The sequence below is a fragment of the Solea solea genome, chromosome 8 (genome assembly GCF_958295425.1).
Source record: "Solea solea chromosome 8, fSolSol10.1, whole genome shotgun sequence".
Lineage (NCBI taxonomy): Eukaryota > Metazoa > Chordata > Actinopteri > Pleuronectiformes > Soleidae > Solea > Solea solea.
In genome coordinates this window covers 19,077,329-19,093,115 of record NC_081141.1, presented here as the reverse complement: position 1 = coordinate 19,093,115, position 15,787 = coordinate 19,077,329, and the positions used below count along the sequence as shown (strand labels likewise).

General features: G+C 40.1%; 1 protein-coding gene across 3 annotated transcripts in view; it reads left to right on the top strand.

The window, feature by feature from the left end:
• Nucleotides 1–1,689: 1,689 nt before the first annotated feature.
• pdlim5a (PDZ and LIM domain 5a) overlaps nucleotides 1,690–15,787 on the top strand; it is a 49,846-nt gene continuing 35,748 nt past the window's right edge. For all 3 annotated transcript variants that reach the window (XM_058636280.1, XM_058636279.1, XM_058636278.1), the window contains exons 1-3: nucleotides 1,690–1,837; nucleotides 2,235–2,512; nucleotides 13,892–14,043. In XM_058636280.1, the coding sequence (XP_058492263.1) occupies nucleotides 2,417–2,512; nucleotides 13,892–14,043 (248 nt within the window). In that variant the 5' untranslated portion in view covers nucleotides 1,690–1,837; nucleotides 2,235–2,416. The remainder of the gene's footprint in view (nucleotides 1,838–2,234; nucleotides 2,513–13,891; nucleotides 14,044–15,787) is intronic.

The window sequence follows — 15,787 nt, the reverse complement described above, 5'->3', positions numbered from 1 at the left end:
ACTACAGCGTTCTACTTTACGGCATATGACCCATGGTGTTGGCTGCAGGATCAAATAGGCTAAACAAAGAATTTAAGATATACTTATGTGATCTCCCCAAGTAAAGATGTGGTTTAGTTCGGCCACAATAAACATTAGCAACCATCTGCACCTTAGCTTTTCATAAACACAGTGTCATTTGTAATTACATTTGCTGCAAATTTTATTGTAGCTCAAACCCATTAACCCCCCCTCCATCAGTCAAGCAGCGGAAACAGGGTTAATGACTCTTCCGTCTCCATTCTTCCCAGGATTCGCTTTGATATTGCTAAACCTGGCTCTGCAGGAGAAGTGCACACTGTTTGTGTCAGAAACGCTGCAGGACCTTTCATTACGTCATTAATCCTGTTTACATTTGTGTTTAATGTGCTCATGCTGTATATCCATCATGCTCTTATTAAAGGCATTAGAATTGTTTCATGTTGCAGATGAAAAATGTTGTCCAGCATACACAACAACAGTTCTGAGCTATAACCTGGCACGGTGCTAAGTCTGTGTCTCTGTGTTGGGCTACGTCCAGGGCCAAGAAACAAATGAGTGTTAACCTGAGCTCCTACTATATCAGTCTTAATACAAAGTCAGTATTGATCTGTCTGGACTGGAAAAGAGGAATGGATGATAGCCAGTGCAGGACTGCGGGATGAGAAGAGCGGCCGGCTTTCTGCACATAAATAATGAAAGTGGAAATGATGACGCTGCTGCTTTTATAGGCACTAGATTGCTTACATTCATCCGAAAAGACTTTGGAAGCAACAGAACTGTTTTATTCATTCTTAGAAAATGATGAGTCGTTCTCTTAAGTTCTCTTCATCCAATAAAGATGAATCGTTCAAAACCTTGGAGCAAGCAAGTCCCCAGGAAATTTAGTTTATCGATGTTATGATTCAAGTGAGAAGTTGGCTTCCATTCAAACTGACCCGTGCAGTTACCCCCGTATATTTTCAAATTTTTTAATATATATTCAATGAATGGGAACAACAGAATAGAAAGCAGTATTTAATTGGGTGAAAAAAAGAAATGTTAAGATGTTAAAACTATAGCTAGGAAACACTGGTCTTGCATTCATTTCCACTGTGCCTCATTTTGAGTCTATGATTGGGCAACAATACTGCAGTAATCAAAGAAGATGTTCCTGAACTTGTGTGCACCAACGTCATCCTTCAGGACCTTTGGGAGACCTTTAATTCAAGCCTTTGCAATGATGTGTGTTCAGGTCCTGATCTGGTTATGGCTGGTTCCACTGTAGATGAAGCAGTGAGTCCATGTTCCCAAAATATCTGGATGAAAGATAAACCATCCCCTCTCCTTCCCTTTGCCCCTCACTCCCTCTCTCCCATGCCGTTCCTGTCATTTACTCTGTGTAAAGTACTCCCACACTCTTTTTTCACCCTTAATCTCCCCTTCGCCCCCCCACCTCCACCTCATGTTTGTCTCCTCCCATCCCCTAATCTCATCCTGCATATCATCTCCTTTATTTCGCCTCCTCGTCTGTGTCCCACACACTCCACCCACGAGCAGTCCCCCTCCTGTGTCCCCTCCCTCTCTCCTCCCATCCTAACCTCTATGCGTTGGTTCTTTCGCCTCCCTCTTCTCCTCTCCCCTCCTCCACGTTTCCCCACCCCTCTGTCATTAGCTGGTATATAAGAGCATTGTATGCCTCTCCACCTCTCTCACATACATACACACATGCACACATAGTGTTTTTGATGGGAAGGGAATAGTCCAGAGGCAACTAGGGATAACACTGTCTGCCTTCTTGTAAAGGGATATCTTCCTTCCTGGAATTTCCATTAAAGAGGTACGACCTTTTCATTCACACCATAATAGCACTTAATAAAAGGAAATGTGTTGCAATTAAGTTAATGAAAGCTGTGTGTTAGTGAAGGTTTCCTGGGGGTGCTGTTAGTCTGTCATGCTACTGAACAGCTGCAGCTTATTGTGGGACACTGCTTTGTTGTATAATCTTTTTTTTTTTTTTATTCCCATCCATGGAAATAATAATGAATATTTTTTTGTTTACTAAAAGTTGTAACTGAAGCATTTCATATTTTTTAAAAACGACCCCATTTACAAATGCTTCTTGCTTCCGTGTTTCCGAACGTCCATCTTTTTAAATTACCTTCCATTGTCTTGCAGTATTTAACAATGCAAATTTAACAAACTTAATGCATGGTTTTCTTTTATATCTGTTTCAGATCGTGGAGGTAGAACAACATCTTCAAGGGAAACACACATGCACAGTCCTCCCCCATCATTACATCTTCTCTCCAAGTCTTTGGCATCCTTTACGACCATCTGATCCGCAACGCTTTCGCTCGCCGTCAGCATCGTCAATCGCCAGTGATATCAACACCAAGCATTTTTGACATTATCAACCATGAGCAACTACAGTGTCACTCTCTTATCCCCCGCCCCGTGGGGTTTCAGGCTGCAGGGAGGGAAGGACTTCAACTTGCCCCTCAGCATCTCCAGGGTAAGACTAAAACACACACACACACACACACATGGACGCATTATGACCAACTCACCATTTTTATGTTTTCTGCAAAGCAGTTGAAGCACATGTCCATATTTTATCCCCTCACTCATACATACACACATTTAGGACTCCACATTATATCAATAAAAAATTGTGATTACAATATGTACAATATACATATTTGCAAAGGACATATACATGAAGCAAAAACTGCATAATAATAATTTAAGTTTCTCATGCCAGTTGTGTTTGGCCAAGAACTTTGTTTATGTGTTGGTTTGTGAATAATATGCACACTTAACTGAAATTGCCCCCCGCACCCATTCATCCTCATATCTCAATAAATTATTGCACAGAGAAAAGATAAGCTGCACAATTTCAATGAGTGACACTGCAGTTCAATTTAAAATATTCTGTTTACGTTCATTTAAATTTAACTTGACTCAGATTTTTACATACTTATCTCAACAATCCTGGTAGTTAGTAATGTTTTTGTTTTAGGTAGCAAAAGTGCTTTAAGGGGGGGCATAAAGAAAACCCCCCAAAACCCCCACTTTTTTTAGTGTCTGCTAGGTTACTCACTGTCTGGATTAAAGTTAGCGGGGAACCCAAACCACAGAGACATTAACTCTGTTTACTTAAGTTGTGCCCTACAGCCACAGCTTGTCAAAGTTGAAAAATCTGAAAAATAGGTGATTGAACATATTAATACAGCAACAAATGTGCAACACTCTTGGCTTCAGTTCATCTGCCTCAACAACTAACTTTTCTACACGTTTCAGCATCTACACCAAATATTATTATTAATATTATCTTGTTGCCTCACCGGTCTGATTGATCCCCTCCTGTCCTCATTACTTTGACTACAGTGTGATCCTGAAACATGGTAATAAAATGTTCTAAATGTGGTGAAGCATCTGCTCTGTTCAAGTTTACAGGCAGTGCACTCTCCCACACACACACACACACACACACACACACACACACACACACACACAGACTGGCAATGTGAGTCTGATGATGAATGGCTTGCGAGGTTCTGTGCCAGTCCCCTTCTGGGCCACATGGGGTTGCCATGCTTGTGTTATTACTTTTTGAATGTGATACATTTCCCACTAACTAAAACCATGTGAATTCTCACAACAGTTGCGCGTTTGTGTGTGGGAGGGTGGTGTATGCACGGACACAAACGAATGACGGATGCTACCTGAATAACTGAGAAAAATGAGAGACTATGAAAAACAAAGGAAAATAATTTTTTTGAGGACTACCTATGATCAAAAAGTGTAAAATGATATATTATTTAGTAGGCATTGTATCCAAAATTAGAGTTGGGTCATGAAAACAGTAGTTCTTTTTCAGTCCATCTTAAGTAGTCAATTCATGGAAACACAGTTTGGATTCTGCTCCCCTTATTTCAGCTCAGGATTTTTTTTTTTTTCAGTCAAGAGACTCCCAAATGTTTTGGTCTTGGAATAATTACATTGAGGGAGTTAATTATTTAACTGTCCGTAGAGTTGTTTTTATTGGCCACACTGCCTCACTATGGGAACACAATGCTGCATGTGTGAACCACAATAGTTCAAATCAGTTGAGGCAGACATTCGGCAGAACTTTTTTCAGCTTCCTATCGGGCAAAGTCTGTTTAATGTCCGATTGCAACTAATAAGGTCATTGTCCGCAGAATTCACAGATCATGAGTGGGCATGCTTTACTCGGGCACCACCCAAACCAAACAGAATATTTCCACTTGGTGTGAATGTGTCTCACATAGACATTATCCAATTGTGTGAGGCAAGTGTTAAAGGGCAACTCCGGTTTGAATTCACGTGTGAAAATGGCTTAAGGGGGAAGAAATGTGTCTTACTGCCATTGACAGAAGTTTGAAGTTTGAGTTTCTGCCAGAAAGTAAAAATGTTCTGGCTTTGCATTTAGGTTCAGAAAATGTTCAAGGGAAACTTTCAACATGTACAGGATTAACAAAGGAGAAGGAGAGGGAAATGAATGTGAGTGACTGTATAGTGAGGCTGATACATGGTGTATGGAAGTGACTGAATACAAAGACAATGAGTTTTAATGACAGCAAGTCTATATGACACAGACTTATGAAGTCACTCAAGAGCCCATCCAGATCTCTCTCTCTCGATTGACACATACACGTTTGTCTAGAAAGGCAGAGATGGTGATATAATGCAGTGTGAAAAGCGCAGGTGTAAATAATAAAATGAAACGACGGCTGAATTCCATTCAGCTGCTTCAGGTTTCTCGGTAATAACTGTGGGGTCGTTTGTCACGCTGCCCATGTCTTACTGGGACACTTGAATTAAACAAAGCCATCATTAATGTTACAAGTAGGACCTGCGATTTGTCAAACTGTCTGCTGCTCCACTGGCACATAGAGCAGAGCCGCACACTCACTGCTCTCAGCCAGTCTAACCCCAGCGTTGGTTCTGAGAAGAGACCACAGAGTAGAGGTTATTAGAAACTGCAGCATTACTGCCAAACCACACTTACCCTAACAGCTGCTGTTGCTAAGCTCTATATGCATGCTAATAAACCGTGTGTTTTGTTTACGACAATAGACATACCCACTGTAATATGACATTGTACTGCCATTGCATCATAGGTCTACTAGTTGTGGCCATAGCTGTTCAATAACTGCTGTTAACACAAATTGTGCTCATGTTTAAGTGTAGAAAAACAGTTTTTTTTTTAAAGAGGGCTGTGTTTCTCAAAATGTAAATAAGGCTTTTAACCACAGCATCACCGTTTGTCCATAAAAGGAGAAATTTAGAGAAGAAAGGATTTTTCTTTTAACAAACGCAGGAAATGTGAGAAAGTGAGAAGTGAAATGTGAAATATTTATGGTTGGACTTAAGTACGTTGAACCTCTCTTGCATTAATTCAGAAGGATTTTCTTTTTTTAATATGACTGAGCGTTATGTACAGGTTTTACAACAAATTGTATGAAAAACAGCAGGACAGATTGAATGTAAAATGTATATAAAGGGTCATGTGTAAAAATTAATGATTGGGTTTTTCTCATGACATAAGGTGAGAATGGGTTCATAGTTAATAGTTGAGATGGAAATCTTTGTACACGCTTGAAATAACATTATTTCAGTAAAGCAACAATCTAATGGATATTCTGTTGAACGATTTGAGAGAAAACCTGCCGAGGCTGTCCAGTTACCCATTTAAAAATCCCAATAAAACCATTTATTGTAAATTCCTTTTTTCACTGATCAAAACGCTCTTCGAGAACAAGGTCCCTCATATGCACAGACTGAAAACTCTTGGCTACTAAGTGAATCAATATTTAAACCTTTATGAAAGCAACCCATTTATAGGAACCATGGCTAAAATAATTTAAGGGAAGGCAGCCCTCGGGAGTAGATCCATTAAGCCGCCAAGAATAGCTGCATAATTTCACAGGTCAGCTCTTATGACCACACCCACTTATGAGACAAAAAAAAAAGACTTCAGATCTCATTCCCTGTTTTAAAAGCACTGGCTTTGGGCTGAGACTTGCCCACACTACTGTACTTTCCTGTTAACCAACTATACAAAAACACAAATGAAGTGTTACGGTATTTAAAGTGTCTCGGTTTTGCTTTGGATGGTGTTTTCGGTTCATTTTGTCCATGAATTTGTGGCATTTTCCCCCACAAATGTACCCACATGACCATTTGACCAAGCATGTGAGTCGGCACATGGCAACAGCAGTGTTTGCAGCTAATCAGGACAGGAAGTCTGTGGGTATCAGTGGTCTGGCAGCTCGGCTTCATGCTCCAAGTTGCGGGTCAGCTGACCAGTCAGAGGAGACCAGGCTTTTTTGGAGATGTGCATGAGTTTATAATTAGTTTCAGAGAGAATGTGAAAGTTTCTGCTGCAGAAGTATACAATATGAGACTCTAGCACTTATTGATCTTAGTTTATCGTTGTTAGCATCAATATATGTAGATATCAATAGACAGATAGATAAGCAAATCTCTGTAAACAAACTGGCAATCATTCTTGATAAAATTAGTACAGTGACTACAGTAAAAAGAAATGACAGCTAATCTATATTAAAGCCCTTTCATGGAAGAATGCAGTTCCTGAAATAGCAGCAGCAGCAGTGGTGTCTGCCTCCTGCCTCCCCGGGGATGCTTTTCAACAGCCGATGATAACAACTGACCACCGTCTGTCTATTTCAAAGACCGTTGACTTCTATACATAGTCTCATCTCTCTGTGTCTTTCTTTGCTCCCCCCAACAATTTTCCACTTTCCAGTACTTTACAGTATAACAACACATCACTAAGCAGACCTGAAATATGTGATGGAGCAAACGCTGTGCTAAACTAAACCAAAACAAAAATTAACATGTCATACCAGAGGGGCAGAGCCAGCTGACAGCTCGTCCATATGACTTGTAGTAATAATGTTAATACCTTAATCTGTCTTAATCAACAAGTCCCCTGCTTCACACTGACTATCTGTCCATCTTAGTGAAATATTCCTGGAGCCAGAATCCTCAGCTTATCATTTCCTCTCCTATAAATCAAGCTGTCAGTGAGTGCTTATGTGTGTTTGCTGTTTGGAGCGTAGTTGTTATATTTGGACATTGTAGCCGACCAGACCTTTCTTGAGTTCACAGCAGTTTGACAATTCATCTTTTTTACTCCTTACAATTCTCCTCAAGATGATTGTGTGTGTGATGGTCTCTATTTTTCTGTAATAATAACTATTGTTTTTCTAAGCACCTGTGTCATACAAGTGATAAGTTAATGGAAAAGACATGAATTCATTTTTTGAGATATCCCGATCCCTCTATATTGTGTGTCCTACTGGTGACCTCACCCAGGCATGTCTGTCTTCACCGGTAATGGACTGACTAATCCATTGTAAAAGCCCTATCAGTGTCACACATGCCAATACAGGAACTGTGCTGAAATGAAAATCACACCTTCAATACTCGTAGCAGTCAAAAGCACTGGCAGTTTTTCGGAGAGGCTCACATTTGTCAATAGCGGTGTTGAGTGATAATTAACTTTGATTTTGAAAAAGCTCGAGGCAGATTAAACGGCAGCTTCAGATGATCACATCAGATCGTGTAAAAATTCTCTTATTCCTCCTAATCAAACCACATGTTTTTGCTATTGTAGTGTAGCTGGAATGAACAGAATGATCTGAGGCCAAAGGATTTTTATTAGCTTGGAAGACAAGCAGAGCCAGGTCACTTCACATTGAAAGGAGATGAATACCCTTTTGTTAAACACAACTATAATGCATTTTCCGCAGGAGCTGCTAATCCTGCAGTGTCTCCTCTGCTTTCCTGTCAGTATATACACTACAGCTCAGGGATGAGATGGTTTTTTTGTGCTAATCAAAAACTTGACTGAAATGACTGTGAATGAGAAAAGAAGCAAAAGAAATGGCTGTCCATTTCCTGTTTAAATGTTTAGTACATTTTACTTCACCTCTGTTTTGTATCTTGGAAAATGAAGTTTGTTGGAGTCACTTTTTTTTTTTGGCTGTATCGTTGATTCTGAGAAAAGAGTTAGTTTTTCTGCTCTAGCACATGTACACTGTGAGCTACTCTATGTGCTGCAAATTGAGTATTGTCCAGGTGTATTGACTGCAAGTTTAAGACACAAATAAGGCACAATAAATGATTGAGGCTACAGTCAATGCGTAACCGTTGAATATAAATGAATGTCTGTTACATTCACGCCGTTGCCAAATGAGTTCACGCATTTTTGATTTGGCCCCAAAGCTTCTACGTGACTCTTTCTGTGTTTATCACTGTAGCAGTGTCTTGAATTCAGCGCCACCTGTCGGCATTCCTGCACTGCACGCATGTGATTCGTTCTATGTCATGACTGATGAACGGAGCAGATGCTAGGAGAAGGCACAACAGCAACATAACACTAGGAAAACAAGGTAGCTGACAAAAAAAACTAGCTCATACAAAAAGATTCAATAGTGGATTCTGTTGTTAAAAATGTTCAGCTTTAATCGGAGACATGCCTTTTCCAATTGGGTAGCAGAGGGGTGGGGGTAGTGCAGCATCACCCACATGCGTCATGTTTGATTTTCTCTGAGGGAAGGGGGTGACAAAAGTTGCACACTGGAGCCTTGACGCAAAAGTAATTTTGTGTTTTATAAGTGAAGGTTAGGTGTTCACCAGTCCTGCCAATGCAACATTTCCCAGCACCACCACGACAATCACATTATTGAGTCTGGTTGTGAATGCCCACTTGTTTCCCTGTAGTTTAGTTAGGTGCAGTTGGCTTTTACAACACAAAACTGATGTGGATTTGTTGAGGCAAGACCTGTGTGGATTTTTCCTCCAACAATATATAGCTCTGTTGCCTTTATAAACCTCCGACTACTCCACGTGAATGCCCCCCAAAAAAACACTTTCCAATACTTCCATACTAGTAAATAGGATATATTTCATGTTTATTTATTGAATCAAAAAATCATTAGACAAAATTATGTCACATGATTTTATGGATCTGCAGGTGGCAGATAAAGGCAATATTGTCCAAACATAAACAGGAGAATATAATGCCAATTTAATGTTTAAAAAAGGGTCTCTGCAAACGGTTTATAAAAAAAAGAATGTGTTTTTAGTTATGTAACATTTTTTAAATTGTCAACTCATCCACAAGATTAAGGACAGATATCCTAAACTGACTGCAACACTTTGACATTGCCGTTTTAGTGAAAACTTTACTTGGAAAAACTATTTCAAAATCATTGTGTTTTCACTGTCATGTATAAGAAGAAGGTTTAGGTCAATAGAGTAAAATGATGCTTGACTAGGCGAGCTGGATGTAAACCCTGGTAGTTTTTCCAGATTCTCAGTCTTGTGTGAAAAGCTCAGTTTAATGTGTACAGTGTGTTGTTGTGGGTTGGCCAGCTGTGGCTTCAGTGAGCTATGTATGGGATGTAAACTTGTTTTATAATGGTCTTTAATGTTCGCTACAAGGCAGGCTGTGATTATTAGATATACCGGTGTACATGTAGCTGTGGGCAAAGAAAGAGTTTTCCTCAGATGTTTTCATTCGATTGAAAGTAAGTGTGTGCGAGTGTACCAGCATACGAGTGTACATACTATATGGACATACATTCCTATACGCTAAGACATTGTATGCCTTCACTGATCAGCCACAAGAGTAAAACATTCATCTTGTGGCTGATCAGTGTATATTATTACAGAACTATTCATTCTGACAGACACACTGACAAGACTTGTTGTGTAATACTGTACTGATTCCAAATGGCAGTTGGATCGCTGCCTTTACTGTCTGCACTGTCTGCAGATTTTTATTCTTTCTTTCTCCGTTTTATATTGTTGTGTCATATTTGGCTTGCTCTATACATACTATACATTCATTGTCAGGTTTTTAGTGTTGATAATATATACCTAACCTTTGCTGAGTGTATGATTCTATGTATTTAATAATACAAGTGCTTCACAAACCTTCAGTCTGCCAGCAGCAGACTACTCTATATCCAAAAGACAGATGTTAAATGTACTCTTTGCACCAGTCTGAGAACTTCAGCCAAATGAACACAAGATCCCGTTTCATGCATTTCCATGATGCAGCTGACAAAACAGCACAATTTACTTCATTCACGACCATAAATAGCTAATGACATGTTACCAAACACAGTTTACTGTGTGAGTAGATTGAGGATAAGTCTGCCGCTGTTTCTGTCCCCCTGCACTTTCTTAAATTCTTCATGCTAACTCCTTTCCATCTCTCTGTACCTCTTTCGTATATCTCACTCACCTCAACACTTCTTCCATTCCAGTGTGACCACACTTGAATCTCTCTGCTCTTCCTCATGTGACTTTGTAATTGTTGTTTTGTTGATTTCTGAGTTGCTAAGCAATCAGAGCACTCTAGCTGTCATGCCGTTTTTCCTGCACACTTCATTTTAATATCCGTGATCTTGTTATAAGTCAATAAATAATAGTCTTGAAGCAGAAAGCATAATGAATAAATAGCCAGTAGGGCTGTCACCCTTTATTTAAAATGTGATCATATTTTGTACATGGGGTGTAAAGTTCACGTCTAAGCTGTAATGACCTGCTTGAAATGCATGCTACAGTCCCACGGTCGCTTAAGACCATTTGAAGTAGTACCCCTTATAATCCAGCAAATTGTGCAAGTAAGCTTCCCTACCATACCACATGACAACTGTGCACATACGGTGCGATAGAGCTCCTTTTTGGAGACTGAGTGCCTTTAACAAAGGCAGCTGCAGCTGCAGCAGCAACGGCTTCTTGGAGATGCAAGCCTTCATGAGGGAGACTCCTGTCTCTGTACAGGGTGTACCAAGAACCCTCAACTCTCAAAGTTGCATTTGGAACACTCCTCAGTTCTGCCAGAATCTGTGCTAGATAAAACAATTTGAACATGCACACATGCGCTGTGTGTGTGTGTGTGTGTGTGTGTGTGTGTGTGTGTGTGTGTGTGTGTGCGTGCGTCATCAGTGTGTCACCGTCTGCAGTGGATGTGTATATCTAATGTTAAAAGTTGCTGTTTTCTGTCAGGGACCAGGCAACAACGTCATAAATCAAATACTCTGGAAAACAAAATGCCTGGCCTTTAGCTGAGACGGATTATTGAGATTTCTGTTTTTGATTTTCTGTGTGAGTTGCTGCTCTCGCTTTGATATGAAAACTGAAAGTACTGAGAGCTCTGACATCTTTTTAATCAAAGTGATTGAAAACAAATGTTTTGCTTTTGGAAACAGCTCTCCTGCAGCACAAACAAATATGGAATTGAGATTTATTAAATGCAGATTAATTACGACTTACAACACAAATTAAAGTTGAAAGTGTTTCTCCTCTGCTTGATGAATGGCCCCTTGTTGAAGTTCATGTAGATAAAAGCTCTTGTATGAAGGCAATTTATTTTGGTGCACGAGGAATTGGTGTGTTTTTGTGTGATTTCAGAGCATGTTTCTCTGCATGTGGAGCGAGAGGGACAGCATTTGTGTTGGGCAGGAACACAGCACTAATTATGTGAACACATATAATTGAACATTTGTGGTGAGAGGTTGGTCTACAACACTGCCAGAGTGGTTAGCATGAACACACCCCGGGACATGAGTCAAAAATGAATAGAATAAAGAGTCTACAGTGCCCTGTGTACCCAGTTTTTTTTTCCTACTCTCCTATTTTCTCTTACATCAGAGACATTCACGCAATATTTGATCAAGGTCAAGTCAGTCCCTCTTTACTCGTGTCTTCCTGCCCTCTGTGCTTGCTATAGGTGATGTTGTGTTGGTTGGGTTAATATGACTTTAAGTTGTCTGTGTGTGTATTTTTGGATTGTGTGTGTTTGAGAGAGGGAGACAAGTATAGTGGCAAAGGATACAAACAGAGAGGGAGGTCCCTCTCTCATGATGTCTCGATGCACTCTCTTATCCTTCAGTGTTGTGCCACAAAATTAGCAAAAACAAATTTCCTTATCAAAGCCCCAAATGCACCCGCTGCACTCAAAGTGATATATGGTGTTGGTGAAGTAAGAGCCTCTTTGTAGTGAGGACAGCCACAAAAGTGCTGTCTCTGTGTGTGTGTGTGTGTGTGTGAGTGTTAAGTGATGAAGTCTGTGTGGTCCTTTTTTTATGGTGTCAAAAGAAACAGATGAACTCACTCCCCTTTGGATACACGTGGATCTTGGGTTTGACCAAGAATGGTCAGAACCACAGCTGTAAGGTGTTTTCATTCTTTGAGGAAAGGTAGCAATATAACGCCAAACAAAGTCTATTTTTCAGTTTTCATTTTAGTATCAATAATTGTTACACTTGTAGTCACACCTTTGATATCATGAACAGGGATTTAGCAGCCTGAGAAAAAACAAATGTGTTACTATCCTGCACCAGCCTGCTGAGAAGAGGGGCTCCGACACATACCTTGCACAACTGTTTCTTCTTTTCATACATTTGTACCACCATGACAAACGAGCCATATTTTGCTTATGCGGGTTAAATCTATTTCAATTACAAGAAGGAAACAGGTCGTGGTTCAGCACAATGCACAAATAGAAAACACATAACCCCACATATCCATCCCATATAATTGTATTTTGGTGTCGCGTTAAGCCAGTTTATGGGGCTGTTAAATGCTAGTTGCCTCGCAACTGTATTACATCATTTGTTTACTAAGCACACAAAATAACTGTACAGCAACGGAGCCGAAACTGCTACAGTTGTCCCCCCCCCCCCCCTGTATAATTCTATATTCAACATTAGTGACAATTACATAATCGATTGATGGAGAAAGGCATTTGTGCATGTTGAAGCCATGTAGAGCAGCAGGGTCAGTATTAAATACCAGTCCTGCTGTTCGACATGAGTTTTGCGTGGCTTGAATCTGTTTCACATTAACCAGCTTCCTCCAGAGTGGAAGTGCAGCAATTAAACTTTGTTTAGAAGCTGATAATTAAAGCATCTCTCCGAAATCATGGAAGACACAGAAAACTGGAGGCAAGAATAACAGACTGTATACATATTTACGCTAATTATGTGTACAAACAATAATTGCTGTTTCCACAAAGCCCATAAAACTGGTATGTGTCTACACCATGTAGTGCCCAATTACCTGTTTTTCACCTTTTTAACAACATTTTCTACGGAGAATAAGGGCTTGGTTGCTTTTTACAGGGACTGCATACACTTTGCTTAATATTTATTGCCACAGTAACATATGTGAAAGGATAAGGTTAATTTCTGTGTCTATACTGTACATGTATGTGGACACACTGACTTCATAATATGGCTTTAAGCTTTAAAAACACTGTATTATTTTTGCCTCATGTCTATAATAATTACATACAAAGTTAATTTTTTATTTAGTCTTTAGATCATTAATAAGATTTAGTTCAGTTCATTATTGCTTAATGGGTTGTCATTAAATGTAATGTTCCATGTCACTTCAACAAGAAATACAGTAGTGGAAAAAATTGGACACAAAGACGACATTTTCTTTGTGGTCTTTTTTTTTTTTTTTTTTTTTTATAACTGAAGGGACCTTTTTGAACATTTTTCTTTTCTGTACTCCTAACAAGCGATAAGCCCAGTATCACGGCAGGTCATAAAGACAAAACACAAGAAACTCAAAGATGAAGGCTCCTGCTAGTAAGCACACATCAGGGAATATACAGGCCCTCCATCATGTGGCAAAGAACCAGGTCTTTCATTAGCTTCACCCAAATACCTAAAATGGGATGGATCCATAAATCTCATGATAAATATAGAGTGAATGTGAATTTCCCACGTTGCCTTGAACAAACCTCCTGCTTAATATTCCTTACTGTTTCGCTGCCGGTGATAATTTAAGCTATTTGTGTGGTTTTATTTTACAGCTGACGGATGGTGGGAAGGCAGCTAAAGCTGGCATGGCTGTCGGTGACATGGTTCTGTCCATTGACGGCATCGCCACTGAGGGCATGAACCACCTGGAGGCCCAGAACAAGATCAAGAACTGCGCTGGCAACCTCAGCCTCACCCTGCAGAAGTAAGCGATTACCTCACACCGTGTGTGCGTGCCTGTCTGTAGTCGTAAAGCGGAAAACCAGCCTCCTCGCTGTACAATGATTTAACGGGTCGCCATTTATCTGCAGCGACAGCACAGGATCTATACACTCTCTCTTTAACCCCCCCCCATCTTCCCCGCCACCCAAAACAATCAGTCTGTACGTCACACTGGAAGTCCATGCCTCTTCTCTCAACCTGAGAAATCCTTCACACAGACAGATGGTCACTGTTGTTGTAAGAGTTAATCGTCTTTCTAAAAAACAGCAGCATGATTAGTTCTGCCTGATCTCCCATTCCCTAAAGGAAAAAGGAATTAATAAAATCACAGTGAGAGCATCACACATGTTGACCACCCCCTCTTCCCCATGGCCTACTCTTCAATCCCCTTGTACAGAGGAGCTGATTTATTACAAGCAGTTCTGTTACTGTGTGTGTCTGTGTGTGCTTGTATTTGTTCCCTCTACAGGACATTGTATGACATAAACTCTGACCTTGTCAGGACCAGTAGTCCTCATGGAGACCAATACACTGTCCTAATGCAGCAGAACCTCATATCTAAAGAACTGGTCAAGTTTAGGGCTAAAATTTTATTTGTTTTTAGGTTAAGATTAGGGATAACACTTTGTGTAGCTGTGTGAGTGTGTGTGTGTGAGCGTGCCTGTGTGTGTGTGTGTGTGAATTGGTCTGGCTTCATATTGGTTCGCATGTGGTATGAATTGTCTGGTTGTGTGTGTTTTTATTTAAGCACTGTGAGAAATGTGAGGCTCCTGCACTTGTCCCTTTAGATTCCAAATCAAAAAAGGGGAGGCACAGATTCACTGTTTATTGCGCATACAAACGTACAACTTGAAGCTGCCCTGTGTAACCTGTCTAGGTGTGTGGATTTCACATTTTGTCCTCACTTGGTGATCTTTCTTTTTCTCTTTCCCTCATTTTTGAGGCGAACTGAGCATGTCCTTTAATTTACGTCCAAATGATGACAGACGGAGGATGTCTGGTCAAGGGACAGAGAACATACCCGACCACAGGTTTTTTTAGAAATGCAAGGTCATCTTGTAGATTTGTTGCGGGTTAGTGTGTTTTATTTTTAGTGAAACATTCATGGTCAAGCTCCCTTTTTTCATAATGAGGGAAACAGACTAAGAGGATAACACGCGGCTTAAAGCCATGAGGGATGTGTTTTTTTGGGGGGTTCATATTTGGATAGACAGCCAAGGTTGTTACTTTGAGGAAGGTCACAAAGTTTTATTAAAAACAATGTGCAACACATGCAGCCACTTAAACTGAAGAAAAAGTATATACTTTAGGGCAATTTTTATCTTCATAGCAGTGACTGACATTTCAAAGGGATTTTGCACAGTTATAGTAAAGAGAAACCTGTGAGTTTCCACTGCATGTGAGCAAGTACTTGTTGACAGCTGAGAGGAAAACCTCCCTTTCGGAGACCTCTCCGGTAGCCATTTGATTCATACCATCTTTAAATTATTTCAAACTGAAGAAACGTCACAAAATTGATTTTCAAAATATCGGATGGCTCAGGCATTTCTGTGCTTCATCCAAACTTTGGTGCAGTACCAAGTCAAATTGGTACTCAGGATTTAGTTGAATAGAAGATCTATGTAGTCCATTACACAACCTCCCAGTAAAACCACAGCCAACCAGTTTAAAAATGCAGGAATTACATGTAAATGTCGATAATATGTAGATTGATTAATCTGCATTGA